The 17199-nt window shown below is 49.0% G+C and overlaps 2 protein-coding genes across 4 annotated transcripts in view; both read left to right on the forward strand.

Moving 5' to 3' along the window:
* ARK2N (arkadia (RNF111) N-terminal like PKA signaling regulator 2N) overlaps positions 1-2200 on the forward strand; it is a 46450-nt gene extending 44250 nt beyond the window's left edge. For both annotated transcript variants that reach the window (XM_005528090.3, XM_088054109.1), the window contains exon 5: positions 1-2200. This exon is cut by the window's left edge and continues 1566 nt beyond it. The gene's annotated coding sequence lies outside the window, so the exon portion shown is untranslated.
* Positions 2201-11499: 9299 nt separating this feature from the next.
* Positions 11500-17199, forward strand: part of ARK2C (arkadia (RNF111) C-terminal like ring finger ubiquitin ligase 2C) — a 50475-nt gene continuing 44775 nt past the window's right edge. For both annotated transcript variants that reach the window (XM_088054426.1, XM_005528089.3), the window contains exon 1: positions 11500-11566. In XM_088054426.1, the coding sequence (XP_087910552.1) occupies positions 11506-11566 (61 nt within the window). In that variant the 5' untranslated portion in view covers positions 11500-11505. The remainder of the gene's footprint in view (positions 11567-17199) is intronic.

Here is a 17199-nt window from a genome sequence, read left to right on the forward strand (position 1 = left end):
TTTTATTTTCAGTGTAATTTACAGTTTATATTCTTCAGTGCTGAGTCTTCTGTCTACTTGACTGCTGTATTTCACTGGTCAATTCCCACAGCTTGGAATGGCTAAAATAGTAATAGTAGTGACTTAGGAACAGCTGAACATTGCAAAAGCACAGGAAAAAGTAATAAAAAGGCCCAGCATCCCTCTCCTTTTTAATTATAGCTGAACTTTTTTTACCTTTATCTAAGTCTTGCCTGGAGTAGATGAAGGAGAGGGGTGAAATCTTTTACTCATAGTCCCCACTTCTACTACTGCTTGTTTGCATCACTCACCATCTCAGAAAATAAAAAACAAATCCCAAGCAAATTCCAAAGTCCCAGCCTGGCAAAAGGCTGTGTTCAGCTGGGACCTGTTCCTGGAATTTGTGGGGCCACTCAAGTGCTTAAAACTCTGTCCTAAAATATGTTGCAGGATCAGGGTCAGAAACTAAGGTTGTAGTTTTTAATGTTTTTTTGTTTTTTTTTTTAATTAGTAATCTGCACCATTTCCCTGGCTTTCAGTCATGTCTCTCATGCTAGTTTTGAAAATGTCAAGATTCAGGAAACACTTTCTACCAGAATATTTACCAAAATCAGTGGAACTACTCTAGTGGGCTGCAGTTTCTGTGACTATATGGAAATTCCTGCCCCTCATCTGTCATTTTGAGTCTTTCCCAAGGCAAAAACCAAAGATTAGACTTTAACAAGACGATATTATTCACTTCAAATGTCTACTGTGCAATTGAAACATTCCTTCATATTCCAGATGTTTCTATTGAATTTTGTACAGCTCTGCCATTAGATTTTTACTATTTAAGGCTGAACAGGGGTGGTCAGGACATGGGAAGTTCTGCTTTCCTTTCATGTTGGCTGGTTTCAAAATTTATTTGGCCTCCCATAAGTTTATCTGCAAAATTAAAAATTAAAGTAGACTTACCTGTGTTGTCCCATAAAGGAAAAACAGCCCAGCAGGGGGGTATAGTTAAAAACCATCTGTTTCTTCCATAAGCAGAACAGTTCATACTGCACTTTACAGAGCAGCTAGGTAAGGATTGATATTCCCATTTCCAACTTTCTAGAACATTGAACATAAGTGTCTTGCATGGCCAGCAAAATATCTGTGGTGTTTGTAGTGACCGATTCCTTTCTGTGGGAGGGAGGAAGGGAGGGAGGGGAGTGTGGATGGAGCCTGTTGGCAGGGAAAGGCCCTGTGCTCCTCTGCCCATCCCTTCTCCTGGTGTTTCCATCAGCTGTGGGCACACACACCTGCTGTAAAGTTAACTTTGGGACAGCCAGCTCCTGTGGCTGCTTCTTCCCGTTTCACAGAGTCTCCTGAAGGTCGGTTGTGAAGAAAGCTGCCGGGACCCCGTTTGCAGTCCTTCCGTGAAAAAATGCAAACTAACTCTCCTTGTTTTTCAGTTTCTATATGATGTGACTTCCACATGTACATAAAAATGACTGCCTCCTAACCAAACTTCCTCCAATTGTGCACTGTGTTTGTTCAAACAGCTCATGTATGGTGGTCCGATGCAGGTTTTCTTTTATTTAAAACACTATGTATTTTCTCTCGACAAATTTCAAGGCTAGTGATCTGAAAAACGCAATCACTGGATATGGGTAGGAAATGGTTTGGTTTTGTTTCTTTTTTTTGTTTGCTTGTTTGTTTATTTTTTTTCTTTTAAATTCTATTTTTTAAAAAGGAGCAAAAATCTGCCTGGGTGGTTTTTGCTCTTCTCAGCAGGAAAGAGAAAAAATTAGCCATTGTATGGCTGAGAACCAATGCACTTGGGGCCTGGTCCAGAACCCACTGGGGTCGGTGTGGGGCTGCCCATCGACCTCAGTGTGCATTGACTCGAGCCCTTCAGGGTATTTGCTGGAGTGTGAACTTGGAATCTTCTATAGTGAAGACAAATCATTGCTCAGAAAATAAATGTTTAAAATGTGCGGCTCTAGTTAAAAATAAAATTTGATTCTTCTTGACACTCACTATTTAGTTCTCATTTTCCATCTAGTATTTAATGGTCTTTGGAGAGAAATAATAATAAAACAGAGTGTTATATATATATATATAAATATATATATTTTTGGTGCAAGATGAGACCTTCTGTTTTTTGAAACAAGTCTGTAGCATAAAGGTTAAACTATTTTAAGACAAAATAAAATAGAGTGTATTATTTAAACAATATCAATTTGTTTGAGTTTTTTTCCTTCCACTTCCATCAAATATGCTGGTGTTTCTCACATCTCCAAATTAAATCTGTAAATTCTGGGTTACAGTAGCTGAAATTCAGCACTGTTTCTTGCTGTAACACATTTAATTTTGCTCATCCAAAATGACAAAATTATTTCCTGGCTGCAAAACCTTCCTTTTATCTTGGACCAGGGCAGGACCAACACTTCTCCCTGTAGCTGCAGGTGTCTGAGCAACCTCCCACCATTATCTCTGACTGCTTCCCCCTGTCCCATCCTCCCAGACATCTGCTGGTCAGTGGGACTGTGACTCAGAGACTGATGCTCCAGGGCAGCTCCTCTCTGACCAGGGTGTGGTGCCAGGGTCAGCTGTGTTCAGAGAACCACAAAATTGTATCGGGGAATTTTGAGCCACAAGTAAAGAGGATGGTAAAGTACAACTGCACTGTGCTGAATTTGGGGTCCTGCTGCCTGCCAGCCCCCTCACGGCAAAATTGAAATGGGAATGATAATAATATAATAATAATTATAATTCAATACATTTCCAGTGTTTTACATGTATTTATCACATGAGAAAGCTCCCAGTGCCAATCAGTAAGACCATTTATCCATGTATTTTAAGTACCAGTATGGATAATGAAGATAAAGTGAGCTGGTTTTCAGCCTCACCAAGTCCTTGGCATTTGTGGAGCCTGAAAATCCAAATTTTGGGCCTAGTGGTCATTGCAGAGGTGGGCACCCATCTCAGATTTTATTTTATATCTATCAGCAGCTGAGGGAGAACAGAGCTGTATAGTTCAGTGCAGATGTGGGAAGAGGACAGATAAAATATCTCCTGAACCTTCTCTATCACCAAAAGATAGAGTCTATAGGCTTCAGGGTACACTGAATGGAAGGTTAAAATGTCTCCAAATTTCTGCCTTTGGCAGTTCCTTATGTAGGAGCCACTTCACTTTGTGGGAATTGTTATTTCTGGGACAACACAAAAACTGATCAAAACTACCCAAAACCAGGTTAGATTTTGTATTGTGCTTTTCCCAGTGAATTTCTTGCAATGCAGATTAATTTTGTGTTTAAAGTTTAGCTTGCCTGCCTTGAAATGAGGACTGAAAGAGCTGTGCTGAGTGAATTCCCCAGTTCCCTGGAGAATCTGTAAATGGTGTTCTTTGCTGAAGGCATCACCTCCCTTGGCTGGAATACTACCAGTTTTGTGTCTCCTTTTTGGGGCTGTCATCTCTGAATGTCAGCTGCTGTGGCTTTCTCTCCAGAGCACCCCAGGGATGCAGTTTCCCTTCTGTCTGCACAGGGAAGGAGCAGAATGCCTGCAAAATGCAAACTTGGGATAGACAAACCCTGCATTTACTGACAACTTTGGTGCAAATAAGGTGAAATCCTCTTGTTACTGATGCTAAAGGGCAGACCAGGATCTAGCCCGTGCCTCCCTCAGTCTATATCTTGAGTTTTTGAAAGGCAAATGCAATCCTGAGAGTCCTGACGACTGCTGATTCACAAATGCCTCTTGGAAGTTTTCTCATGGATCTGGTTAGTCATCTGGATTTGTAGTTCAATTTAAAATTAGAACTGAGTGCCAGCCACGGGGAAGGAAACATCTTTCAGACAGTCTCAGGGCAAAGCTGGAGTGGGCAGGGGGAAAGCTGTCTGGAAGTTTAATTTCAGATAATTTTCTACACTTACTCGCTGCATCAGCAGCTTCGGGTGAATCCAGGGCAACCACATCAGAGCTGGGAAAACAAACAAGAGTCCTCTGTCAAATTCATTTTCCATTGCTGTAGGTGCTGTGAATTGAGCACAGCTCCTGGAGCCTGACGGGTGCCTCTGATGAAATGCCATCTGCAGCTGAGGAGAGTTTGCTCTGTCCCTGGCTGGCCCCTGATCCACGACACACAAACCTTTCCCGTTTTGTTTCTTACAGATCCTTGTATGTCTACTTCAGACTTGGAGCTGCTGAACTCCAGTGAACCCCAATGTCAGGCCAATCACAGAATCACAGAATTATTTGGGTTAGAAGGGAACTTAAAGACCCACTAATTCCAACCCCCGTCATGGCAGGGACACCTTCCACTGTCCCAGGCTGCTCCAAGCCCCATCCAACCTGGCCTTGGGCACTCCCAAGCATCCAGGGGCAACCACAGCTGCTCTGGGAAACCTGATCCATGGCCTCAATCCCCTCTGGAAGAACAATTTCTCCCCAGTATCCCATCCAACCCTGCCTTTTGTCCATTTAAAGCCATTGCCTGTGTGCTGTCCCTGCAGGCCTTGTCCCCAGTCCCTGGGCAGCTCTCCTGGAGCCCCTTTAGGCCCTGCCAGGGGCTCTCAGCTCTCCCTGGAGCCTTCTCTTGTGCAGGTGAATGTATCAGGACCAGAATACAAAACCACAGTGAGAAAATCCTAATAGAAAGGGGGATAATTTCAAAAACAACCTCACAATGTGTCTCTGACAAGGCCTGGCAAGTTGAAAATGCTGTTTAGTTCAAACCTCCATAGCAAAAGGAGACTGAGCCCCTCTTGCCCACCTAGGAGACGTCCACACTTCCCAATCATTTTTGGTGGTTGGGATGCTGTGAAAAAGTCTCAGACCATTAAAAACCCCATCCCACTTGGAGCTGAGGAATCCTTGACTCCTTGGACAATCTCTCTTTCCTCCACCTGCTTGTTGTCAAAAGGAGGAATTAGAACAATATTTAAAGCAGTCCCACCTGGACAAGGCACAATGCAGGGAGTCAGCTTTCCATGATGGTCTGAGCTCCCTGACAGCCAAAGAAGTCTTATTTCAATGCTTTATTTTCCCAGTAAGCAGCAGGATTGCATACTACAGCCAAGTTTTTGGAGGGGTGGTGCAGTGCTCCCTCATCCTTCGATAGCCAGTGTAAGGTCTTGCCCTGGACCCACATTCCCAGCTTGTCCAGGGGCACAGAAAATCTCTAAAATGCCCTTAAAGTTATCCAAAATGCTCCAAAATTATCTTTATACCTACATCCTTTTCCTTCCCCATGCCCAGGGAGAAATCCCTTTATTTCCTGGAGCTCCAGACTCATCTCAACCTGCTCCCAACCCCACAGAAAGGCTGGGGAAGGGTGGGTGGCTGGAGATGAGGGCTCTCAGCAGCACCTTTTTGCAAGGGAGGCAATAACAATGATTTTTACTGCAGTTTGGCCACTGATACTTTCTTTCAGGAAGCCCTGGCTGGAAGCAACCCCTGGGAAAGCACTAGATGGCACCAGAGCCAGAGGATACAGGATCTGAGCTGCTGTCTCGCCCTCCTCTGCATCCCCCAGAACAGGGAAAATGCCCTCAAAACCAGGCAAAAGGGCTTCTGGATGTGAAAAGACTGATTATTTTATTTTATTTTATTTTATTTTATTTTATTTTATTTTATTTTATTTTATTTTATTTTATTTTATTTTATTTTATTTTATTTTATTTTATTTATTTTTAATTTTCCTAATGCTGCTGGACCCAGTTGCCTTGGTTAGACCCTGTCCCTGCATCCAGCATCCATCCCAAGGCAGGGAAAAGTGGCCTGGGAAGAGCAAAAAAAATCAAATCATCAGGATGGAATACTAAAATTAACCAAGTGTGATTTTGAGGTAATTAACCACTGATGAGTCGTTTCTCCAGATATTAAGCCCAGGATCTGGGAATGTGGACAGAAGTTGCTGACCTTGCCTTATTTTTGGTTATTGCAAACCAAGGAGCTGGTTTCACAAATAAAATAGTACAGTGTCCCTGATTAGTGGCAGAATTTGTGGGATTTTGCAGCAAAGCATGTTTCCAGGATGGGGCTTTCCTTTTTCTACAATTCCTGCAGTGGTCATGGTTGCATCCCAAAGCTGCTGCTGCAGGGAGCTGGTAGGATACTGGGATGGGGAGAACATCAGGGGGCTACCAAGGGAAAAACACCAACACCTCTGCTCCCCAAAAATAAGGGCAGGATGGAAGAGAAAGGTGAATCTGAGGTCATTCTGCTTGAAACAGGGTGATGTGACACATCCTAAAGCCCATCCCTGTCCTTGCCTTATGGAGGCACACAGGCAAGAATGAGTATTGTGAGCTTAAAACTCTAAGTGAAAGGAAGAATTCAATCAGTCCCAAAATCCCACTCAATGTAGTGAATCTTCACCAGCTCCTGCTTTGCAACTACCACGAGTCAGAAAAAAAACAGCTTTGTTTTGTCATCTGCCACACCCATACAAATGGAGAGTGAAATTCCTTGAAGAAAAATAATTCATTTTTGTCGAAACATTAAGATACAAAAGGTACATCACAGACTTACTGAATTTCTTTAGCTGGAAAAGCCCTCTAAGACCATCAAGTCCAACCATTCCCCCAGCACAGCCAAGGCCACCACTGACCCCATGGGCCACATCCACGTGGCTTTTAAATCCCTCCAGGGATGAGGGCTCCACCACTGCCCTCTGTACAGCCTGTTCTGATGCTTGACCACCCTTCTGTCAAGATCTTTTTCCCTAATATCCATCCTCTCCTACTCTGTTACACCTTGTTCCCTCTCCTCCTGTCCCTGTTCCCTGGCAGCACAGCCCGACCCCCCCGGCTGTCCCCTGCTGCCAGGGACTTGTGCAGAGCCACAAGGGCCCCCTGAGCCTCCTTTTCTCCAGGCTGAGCCCCTTTCCCAGCTCCCTCAGCCGCTCCTGGGGCTCCAGCCCCTTCCCCAGCTCCGTTCCCTGCCTTGGGTTCATGACACTCATCCCCTTTTACCACCATAAATTGTGCTCCCCCGTGAAATGAGCTGGGGAGGTTTCTGGATGTGTGCTGGGTTCCTTCAAGCTGCCAAAATTCCTCCTTTCAGGGAAAAGGGAAAACCCACCTCCTGGGCCACATATCTGAAATGGGCTATGGCAAAATAATTGCAAAGTGTTTTCTTTCTCTCCTTTTCTCTCCTCCCAAATGGCTGCTCTTTGGAGCTGAGATTTTTACCCACTTTCTCATTTTATCTCCATAAAACTGGAAAATTGAAATGCTGAAATATTACACTTTAATCAAATGCATAATGAGTTCCTCTAGTTTGCCTTTCTCTCTCTCTCATTTTTTTTTTTTTAATAAAGAAACAAGGTAAGAAGCAGAAGAGAAAAAAAATTCAGGGAGGCAGAAAATAAAGCAGCAAAATAACCTGAGATTAAATGTCAGTGTAAAAAAAAAAGCTCAAATAAAACCCTTCCAGTTTCTGAGTCCCCATTTGGGTTTGGATTGCTGTTGCTCCCAGGCACGGAGCAATGGTATTTGCTGTAGAGATTTCCCCTCCTTTTTCTCCCTTTCTCTATCCACATTGCCTTAAGTTTTTTCACCACTGCTTTTCCCTGGTGGTTCTCTGGTGTTGTTCCCCCAAGCCCCCAAGCCCAGGTTTTGTGCCTCCTGCACCTGAGACTTGAGACCCACAGAGCCCCAGCCCAAACCATTCTGGGATTCCATAAAAAGACCTCTGGGGGGTGTGAGATGTCCCTCTGGAGCAAACCATGGGCTTCAAAATTGCTGGATAAAGCCCTTCACTGGGGGCTGTTCCACTGTCCTGCCTGAGGCCAGCCCAAAAAAAACCCTAAATTTGAAGAAAATGGGTTTTTTGAGCCAGTTGAGACCATCCTGACTTCCCAAAGCACCTTGGTTTTGCAGAGATGGTGAAAAGTCCCATATCAGGCTGAAATTACAGATGTTTTTGTGGTGGGCAGAGGCTGGGGGGCAGATCTTGCAGGTCTGGGAATGATGGCGACCCTCAGACCTGCCCCAGGATGGTGCTGGTGTGCCGTGTGTGGCCCAGGGCTTCCCAGCTGCCCTGCATCGCCTTTTAATTTCTGGATATCCTCCTGGAGAAGGGGAGAATCCTTCCCCACGGTACCGAGGGGTGAGGCAGCATCCCCAAAACACCCGTCCCCGTGTCACCCGCCACACCCCGGGGCCAGAGAGCATCCCGGAGGAGCGGAATTCCGCGGCCGTCACTTTTAAGGAGAGTCGGGGGCAAAGGCGGGAGGATGCCCCAAACGGGGGGCGCTGGACCCCAAAAGCAGAGCTGGGGCTCACCAGCAAGCACCAGGCGGGCAGCAGGGAGCCCGGGGCTAATTTTAACAGCAACCTGTGCCTGCGGCATCTGCGGAGACGTGCGGGGGATCGGGTGTCCGGGACGGGCGGGGATGCGTGTGCGGATGCAGAGCCGCAGCAGCGGGGGCTGAGCCCCGTGAAATGCCCGGGACAACTGCCGGGGGCCACCGGAGCAGCTGCCCGAGCCAACTGGGGCTGCTGGAAGGGCTGCAGCCCCGGCCCGGGGCCAGCAGCCGTCTCAGGAGAGCTTTTTGTTTTTGTTTTATAGGGTCCTGGCACCCGTCCTGCAGGCATCAGCTGGGGACGGGCCAGGGGAGGCGCGGTGGGCATCCCTCCCCGTCCCATTCACGCGTGGGTTTGGCTGCGTTGCGGGCTTTTTAGCGCTTAAAGAAGTGTCCCTTCGTCGGGTGTGTGTGACACAGCCAGCCTGACATCTCGCCTCGGTATTGGGGGTGATTTGCTGCTGCTGACAGAGGCGGGTGGGAAGTGGTTGTTTTTCCATGCTGAGACACAAACGGGGCTCAGGAAGCGTTTCATTACAGCATAAACACGGAAAATTAGATTAGATTGGATGTGAGGAAGAAGTTCTTTTTTATGCTGAGGGTTGGGGAAGCCCTGGATCGGGTTTCCCAGAGCAGCTGTGGCTGCCCCTGGATCCTTGGGAGTGTCCAAGGCCAGGATGGACAGGGCTTTGGAGCAAACTGGGAGAGTAGAAAGTGCCCCTGCTCATGGTTTTAGATAAGCCTTGAGGTCCCTTCAAGCCTAAACTATTCTGGGATTCTAGGAAAAAAAAAATAAAAAAAATGAAACAACAAATTTTGCTCCTTCCTTGGAAATATTAATGCTGTTGGGACATCATGTGCTGCCTGCCAGTCCTGAGCCGGGGCTGGCTGAGCCCTGGGGTGGGCAATGATCACAACAGCACGGTGACAGCAGGGGACAAAGTCCAGCCTTTCCCTGCCAAGAGCCCCCCACTGTAGCAATGTATCTGAACAGCTTGGGCCATGAGGTGCTCCAGACAAACCGAACTTAGCGTTTATTGTCATACCCTCCGGAATTTCTCAAGGTTGATGAGACACGAGCTACTCTAAAAGCAAGAAAGATGAGGTGATAAATGAGGAAACAGGACCCCAAGAGCCAGATAACAGAGGGTGGTGGAACACCTGGGCTGAGACCAGCGCTGCGCCCCAAGGGGTGCAGGGACAGCACAGGGGCAACGATGAGAAGAAGAGCAGTTTTAGAATGTATAAATAGGTGTGTGATGTAAACAATAAATGGCTTCTGCGAAATCATATTGGTTCGTTGGTCAGAGGTCTTGAGCTCCCGCAGCCCGTGAGTCAGCACAGCCTCCCGAGGCACTGGGAGAGGAGATCCGAGCTGGGATACAATGGGATGGGCACTGTGGAACTTGTCTTGCTCCCCTTGGAGGGGAGTGCAGAGCAGCAGCTGTGTGAACGTGCCCAAAAAGGGCCCTTTTGGGTGGAGGTTGCAGCTCTGGAGAAGGCTCGAGGAAGGGCTGGCAGCTCTCCCTGTGGATCAAGTTAATCCTCCCCAGGCATCTGCCCTGGGGCTGTGGGACGGGTAAGGAAGGGGTTACAGAGATTCAGGTTACCAAGCTCAGATCAGGAGAAAAAAAACAAAAAACCACCCCCCCCCCCCCAAAAAAAAAAAATAGAAAATCAAACCAAAAAACAAACCCACAACAAACCCACAAACTCAACCCAGAGACAGACCAAATGCCATAATCCAGGCAGACAAATCCATTGCGCATCCGAGTCCGGAGGCTGCCGCGCGCTTAAACCTGCCAGATGTACGGGATGGATAAGGCTAAGCAGGGATTAAGGGGGCTCCCCACGGCGGGACGGCAGCCACAGCAGGCAGGGGGACGGGGGCAAAAGGAAATAAAACCAGCCTGGGCATGGTGGGAAGGCTGTGGAAATGTCGCTTTGCAGCAGAGTGAAATGATTCTCTGGATCCTGCGCTTTGACAGAAATCCCTCCTGCACAGCGGGGGTTTCTGACTCCATTAAAACAGGTTTAAATCGAGATGTGCGCCTGTTTGGGGTTTTTTGGGTGGCCCTTCTTTAGGCTGGGGGTGTTCTTTGCACCAACAGGTGGATGGCTCTGAGCTTCCAGATGTTTCCAGGCACTCTCTGCACCCCTCTGGGCTTGGCTGGAGCCATTTTAGGTCAGTGATGCCCCAGCTGATAAATTCTGTCAGTAACTGGGGCGTCAACACAATGGGCCACTGTGTCACTGCGGGGAGGGGATGGGGATGGGTTATGATGGGGACTGGGACTGGGATGGGGACAGGCACAAGCCCCCAGCGGCCCTGGTTCTGGCACAGCCTGACACGTGTTTCCCGAGTGCCACGGCCAGGGATGTGTGCAGGGAGCACTCCAGACATGTGACCCACGCGTGTGTGACATGGGAGAGGACAGGGGCTGTGGCCAGGGGCAGCACGAGCGTGTGAGCGTGGCTGTGTGTGAGTGTGCCTGGGTGTGACGTGTGTCTGTGTTCACACATGTGATCTCTGTGTGTGCTCTGAGTGCGCTTGTGGCGGGTGTCTGTGCACATACGGGGTGTGCGGGTGTCTGTGCACACCTGTGCTGCTGCACGAGCCACACGTATGTGTGCAGGGATGCTGCCCTGCCTGTGTGTGCATGGCAGCATGGGTGTGCACGTCTGCATGGGTGTGTGCCATGTGTGCGGCCGGCAGAGCTGTGTTTGTGCGGGAGAATGGATGGATGGATGGATAGATGATGGATGGATGGATGGATGGGCCGGTAAATGTATGGCTAGATGGTTGGACAGATGGAAGGAAGGATGGATGGATATGAATGACCTGAAGGATGGCTGGACAGACGGATGGACAGACAGATGGAAGGATGGCTGGACGGATGGACAGACAGACAGGCGGATAGAAGGACGGATGGCTGGATGGGAGGACTGCTGGACGGGCAGACGTCAGGACAGACGGACAGATATAAGAACGGCTGGACAGACGGACCGACGGTCGGATGCGCGCGCACGCGACCCCGCGGCGCGCGTGCGCGCCTCCCCTCGAGCGCGGGCCGCCCCGCCCCCGGGCGCCCATTGGTCGCTGGCGGGCTGGGGGCGTGTCCCGGCGGTGGCCCCCGCGCTGCCATTGGCCGCGCGCCCCTTTGTGTGCCGGCCGAGCGCGGCCGCCGCCAGTTGCCGGCGCGTCCGGGGGGCACAAAGGCCGCAGCATGGTCCTGGTGCACGTCGGATACCTGGTGCTGCCCGTCTTCGGCTCCGTGCGCAACAGAGGTACCGCTCCCAGCAACGCGGGTTCGCGTCCCGGGGCCGCTAGCGGCGGCGAGGGGGGGCGGCGCGTCCCGGGTCCCCGGCGGCAGGAAGGGGGGGTTGCCCCTCAGCGTTCCCCTCAGCCCACCTCCCCCGTCCCGGCGGCACCCCCCTTCCTGGGCCGCCGCCCGCCCCCCACGCACCACGTTTGGGGACCTCCCGCCCGCACCTTCCGTCTCTGCTGCGGTAGATCCATTCCCCCCTCCCCCCCTACCCCGTTCTTCTTTTACGGATTTTATTTTATTTTTTAATTTACCCTCTCCCCCACCCCTCACCGTAGCCACCAGGCCATCCCAGCGTAGCTGTAGCCGATAACAGCCATTTTTGTACCTCCATCCTGTGTAGTAGCTGAGTTACATTTGCACTGTAAATTCCTGTTAAGTGGATTCGTTTTGCTGTGGTCGTCGTCGCAGAGTCTCTTTGGGGTAGGGTGGGGGCAGACACCCCCAAATTGCGGCCAAACCCACAATCACGGGGCGGCTGAGGTTGGAGAGGGACCACGGTGGGGTCATCTGGTCCCACCTCCCTGCTGAAAACCTTCCAAAAAAAAAAAAACCATTAAATTTGGGGAGGGGAAGCGCAGCGATTGGCCGCGATTCGGAAAATCGGGCTGGCAGAGAGTTGGGGAGTGGGATGTGTGTGGTCGAGCAGCCGCGGGCGGAGGGTGCAGCATCCCTGTCCCCGCGGTGACACCGCCGGGCATCGCCCCCAGCCCCGTCCCTCCCTGCAGCCACAAGTGTCCCGTCCCGCCCGCGCACCCCCAAAAAAACCGGGCTGCCGAAAGAGACGACTGGCAAAATGGTTTTCCATTAAACAGGGATAACATTTTTTTCTGCTGTGCTGAATTACTTCCTGTTCTTATTTTGTGGGTAATTTTTTCTGTACCGAATATCCTTTGGTTGTGTATCTCCACCTTTTTTCTTGTACTAAAACTAAAGCATGGTCTGTATTTTTTTACATTACCTAGTTTCTGATGTAAATCTCTCTGTAGAGACATACCCTGCTGAAATGTAATGTGCTGTAGCCTATACATCTGCTCAGTGTACGCTGCTTTTGTTCTGTTGCCCTTCCATAGCATGGTGGGCCTTGCCTTTTTGTATTGTGTGCATGATGACATTGTTACACACGATTCCACTAATACTAATATACGATCTCTCAATAAAGAAACTAGTTTTCCTATATTAACCTAGTGTGCTTTTTCTATTGCTGTTTTCCCATTTATTGTCGTATCCTGCTGTTTAGATTTTTTCCTTGCTTTCCCCTCATCGTGAGGTTTGAGTGAGTGGATTTTTTCTCCTTCATAGAACAGATATGGGGGCTTTTAAATACATTTTTTCCCCTCACTTCCTATCCCATATCTACCCTCAGCATTAGTCTGTGTGTACATACTCCCCAGCGCACAGTCCATGTTGCTGTTGTGCCGATGCAGAATTCTGGTTTTACTGCAGGACAGCCAAAAAAAAAAAAGTGTACAAATCTAATCCCTCATTATTAATCAAAAAAAAAAAAAAAATTGATGAAGGGTCTGCTGCTTATTCATTCTAGTTACAACATTACATGTTCCTTTCCAGACTGATCCCTCTGTATGGATGGGGAGGGAACTGTTTATTTTTCGGAACTCCTGATTACCAAGAGGTAAACCAACCTGAATTAAAAAAAAAAAAATAAAATAAAACTCCTCCTCTAATCTTTAAGCAGGGTATTTTAAACATATACATCTCTGCGAGTGCCCTGCCCACCATCTGCCAGGCGAGAAGTTGCTGTGCCTCGGTCCCGCGGTGACTGGCACGCTATAAATATCTCTACTAGACCCCTGCAAGGCAGGGCTCGTAAAAACGTCCCAGCTGCTAATGTTGTAACTACATTTTTCCTGCTTGAAGCCTCCAGGCCCACCATCTTCTGAATAAAATCTAGATTTGGTCAAAAAAAAAAAAAAAAGAAAAAAAACCCAAAAACCCAACTACGGGGTTGGGAGAAAGTCATGGGGAGCCTTAAAATATTGGAAGCATGGAGGAATGGATGAATTGCGGTCAGCGAGCAGTTTTGCTGCGGCTGCAAAGCGATGATAATAGTAGTGGTCACCTCTCCTTGTGCCTGCAGCAGACCTCCTCTCCCAGGTCTGCAAAATGGTCCTGTAAAACATCCCCGTTTTGGCTTGGATGCCACGAGGAACTGAGGGAAGCCAGGGCTCCCAAAGCCAGGAGATGGGGCTGGGAGGGGAGGCGGGGAGAGCATCTTGTCTTTAATTACATTTCCACAGAAGCGTGGGGGGGAGACGCAGGGTTGCTGATTGGTCTTTAATGAGAGGAAGACAAATTCAGCAGGTCGGTGGTTCCCACCCGCTAAAATTTCACGAGGAGCCGCTGGCACAGAAAACAAAAGCCAGTGGCTCCTGCAGCCTGCCCTGCCTTTACCCCAGCATCCCTCCCAGAGACGCATCATTTCGCAAGGCTGTGCCTTTCCACCTCTCTCCTAGCTCTATCCTGAGTTTGGTTGGTTTTCTCTATAAACATTTATTTATGATTTCCTTCTCCATATTTCCTTTTCCGTGTACCTCGGTGACTGTTTGGCCATCCTGTCCCCCTCTGTATGAGCACCGGTGGGGTGCCCCCCTGCTCCCCCCTGGATGTAGTGTATGCCGTGGCCCTTTGTTCTCGCTCCATCCTCGCCCCGGGCCAGCGCTGAGCTCCTCCGTGCCTGACACGTCCCCATACACATCCCGAGGAGGGAGGCTGTGCTTCTCGCTTGCATGAAGGGAGACATGCATGCCTGTTGGGGCTGATCATCTTCCAATGTGATTTTTTTTTTTTTTAATTTATTATTTTCTCCCCCCTCTCCTGCCCTCTCCTTCCCCACCACCCCCCCCCGTTTTGTTTTGTTTTGTTTCGTTTCCTTTTATTTTTAAATTCAAACCCCCCCTCCCCCAACCCCACACCATGTGAGACAATGAGATTCGGGTTTTGGCGTGGGAAAAAGAAGAAAAAAAAATATCCCCTTTCTCCTCTTCCCCCACCCTGAACCCTGACACAGATAAAACCATCCCCTCCACAGACACCTGCCGGCAGCTGCCCCTTTGTTGGGAGTGGGGATTCACTGCAGCGAGTGGAATAACCCCCCCCCAGGTCTCACTCTGCAAATTAGCCCTACTACAGAGCAGGGCTGCGTGGTCAATCCACTCCAGGGATGCCTTGGTAATCTAATAATGCAGAAAACTGCTGGGTTAACAGCAACTTTTAAAGCAATTTATCATCCGCATCATATTTTTGACCTGTCTTGTTAGAAACACATCTTTACAAGAGGAAACATTCCCCCCCTCCTCCACCTCCCAGCCTTATTAGTTAGTAACCACCAGGCTTTCATAGCTCATAATCCATCAAACTCATCCACATTTTAATGACTTAATTCCTTTGACACTCTTGAAAAGCCACGTTTGAGTCCTGAAAAAGCCACCTGGTACAAAGAAAATGATTTCATTTTTTTTTTTGGTTGTTTGTTTTTTTGTTGTTTTTTTTTCTTTTTTTTGTTTTTGTTTTAGCATCGGGGGCTGAGGAGATCCAAGGTGGGTCACGTGCTGGTGGTGCTGCTGTGGGTGTGGAGGCACATGCAGTGATTTCTGTAAAGCCTAGACATCTTTCCCGCACCAACCTGTATCCCTGGACTCCCTTAAATAACTCCTTTCAGTAACAGGGAGAAGGATAATCCCAAACACAGACAAAACGGGCGCTGAGGTTCATTTATGTAAAGGTTGTGTAAAGATCTCACGCCCATCTGTGTGCGTTTAACGATGGCAAAAGGGAGCTGGGCTGATGGGTCTCTCACATGGGGTTTCTGGGGTGGTGGCACAGCTTCCACCCTTTTTAAGAGAAACAAGTAGTGGTCATGTTTTGCACATGCTGGGAATTACCAGCAAATCCTAAAGAAAGCTGATCTGGATTTACCTTGCCGTGTGCGGATCTGGCCCCGTGGAAGTGTGTTATTTAAGAACCGGTGAGTTGGTGCGCGAGGGAGGCAGCAGCAGAAGCTGTGAAGCTCGGGGGTGGTCGGGGGGGCGTGTCTGCCACAAAACCCCGGAGCTGCTCTGGTGGAGGGGAGCGGAGTGCTGAGGACACTGTGGGGACACAGCCCAGCGTTGCTCGGGGTGCTCTGGGCAGACTCTGGGTGTCCTGGCAGAGTCGCCCCGAGTCCTCCTCCGTGACCTTTCTGGAAGGACTTTCCTAGAGTAAGTCTTGAGTTACATTTTTGTTGTTGCTTCAAACCCTGCTCATAACCTGGGCAGCTCCTCGTTAGCTGAAAGGGGAGTACAGAGTGTGTCTGGGGCAGGCACTGCTCTGTTTCTCTGTAGGAGAAACCTCCCCAGGTACCTCAGGGAGCACCTGATGGGACATCGAAGACCGGCTCATGCATCTCCACTGACCAGAGGGACCATGGTGGCAACTGCTGGAGGTGCAGGGGTGGAAGGACAGGGGAATACAGCTCTTTTGGGGATAGCAAGGACATGGGCATCCCCTCCCACCCCTTTACATGCTGGTTTAACCCCAAACCATGCCCTGGGGCCGCCTCATATCTAAACTGGAAGGTTCTTATTTCCAGAGGTATTCAAAATGGGACAGGCACTGCAGCAGGTCAGCATAGAAAAGCCTTTCCCACCCTTAACCTGGGACTGCTCATTTTGGGAGACTTTAAATTACTTAGTGAGAAATCCAAGGAGAGATTTGCAAAAGTTCTTTTCCTACATTAAATTTTCTTCAGTATCTGTAACCCCCAGGAGCAGAGTTGGTTTGGCAATTGGAAGAGGTGTGATGGCATTGCCAAATGCTGTGACTCTCGGGCATCTCATGGTATTTGGGTGTTTCTGCATAACCCTGCAGCTCCTGGAGCTGGGTGATAGCACGAGGCTTTCCTCTTGAGGGGTTGTACATCATGCAGAGCTTCAAGCTGTTGCTTATGGTAAACCTGGTCCTCGAAACTCACAAGTCTGCACTCAGCAGGTATTTCAGCTGATGGTGGGGTTTGTGAAGCAGAAGGGGGATGTGGGGCTGCAGTGGGGCCAGGGCAGGGACCTGCAGGGAGGCAGGTGAGAATGGGGACAACACTCAGTGGGGAAAATGGTAATTTTCTCCCTTTTTTGGTTCAGTTTGGGTAGATGGAGTGGGTTGGTCTGCAGCTGGGTTTGGCAAAGTGGTTAAGTGGATTCCCAAGCAACTCTGCAAAGCACCCCATGGGAGATCCTTGTGTGGTCTTGTTGTACTCCTAAACCTTCTTAGAGAGAAAACTCTGTCTTTTGAGAAAGGTTAAATTCTCCCCAAAACAACAGCAAAAATAATAATAAAAAAACACAGTAATTGCTTCTTAGCCTCTTGCAGCAGGTCCTGGTGGTGGCAAGGACTGGGCTCCTGTGCTGGAGAGCTCAGCAGCAGCCAGGATGGAGGGAAAGCAATCCCTTGTCTGCTCCATGCCTCCTCTCCACCTTTTCTTAACCCTTTCTGCTCCTCCTCTGCTCAGTTTTGCAGTCTCCCAGGACTTTTTCTCACACATTTTCCTGCCTGGTGGTCCTTTGCATTTCCCAGCCCCAGCTGGATTGGGCTGGTTTGCCCATG

This window comes from Pseudopodoces humilis, chromosome 4, assembly GCF_049639895.1.
Source record: "Pseudopodoces humilis isolate 2021_Gansu_Grassland_sample_001 chromosome 4, ASM4963989v1, whole genome shotgun sequence".
Classification (NCBI taxonomy): domain Eukaryota; kingdom Metazoa; phylum Chordata; class Aves; order Passeriformes; family Paridae; genus Pseudopodoces; species Pseudopodoces humilis.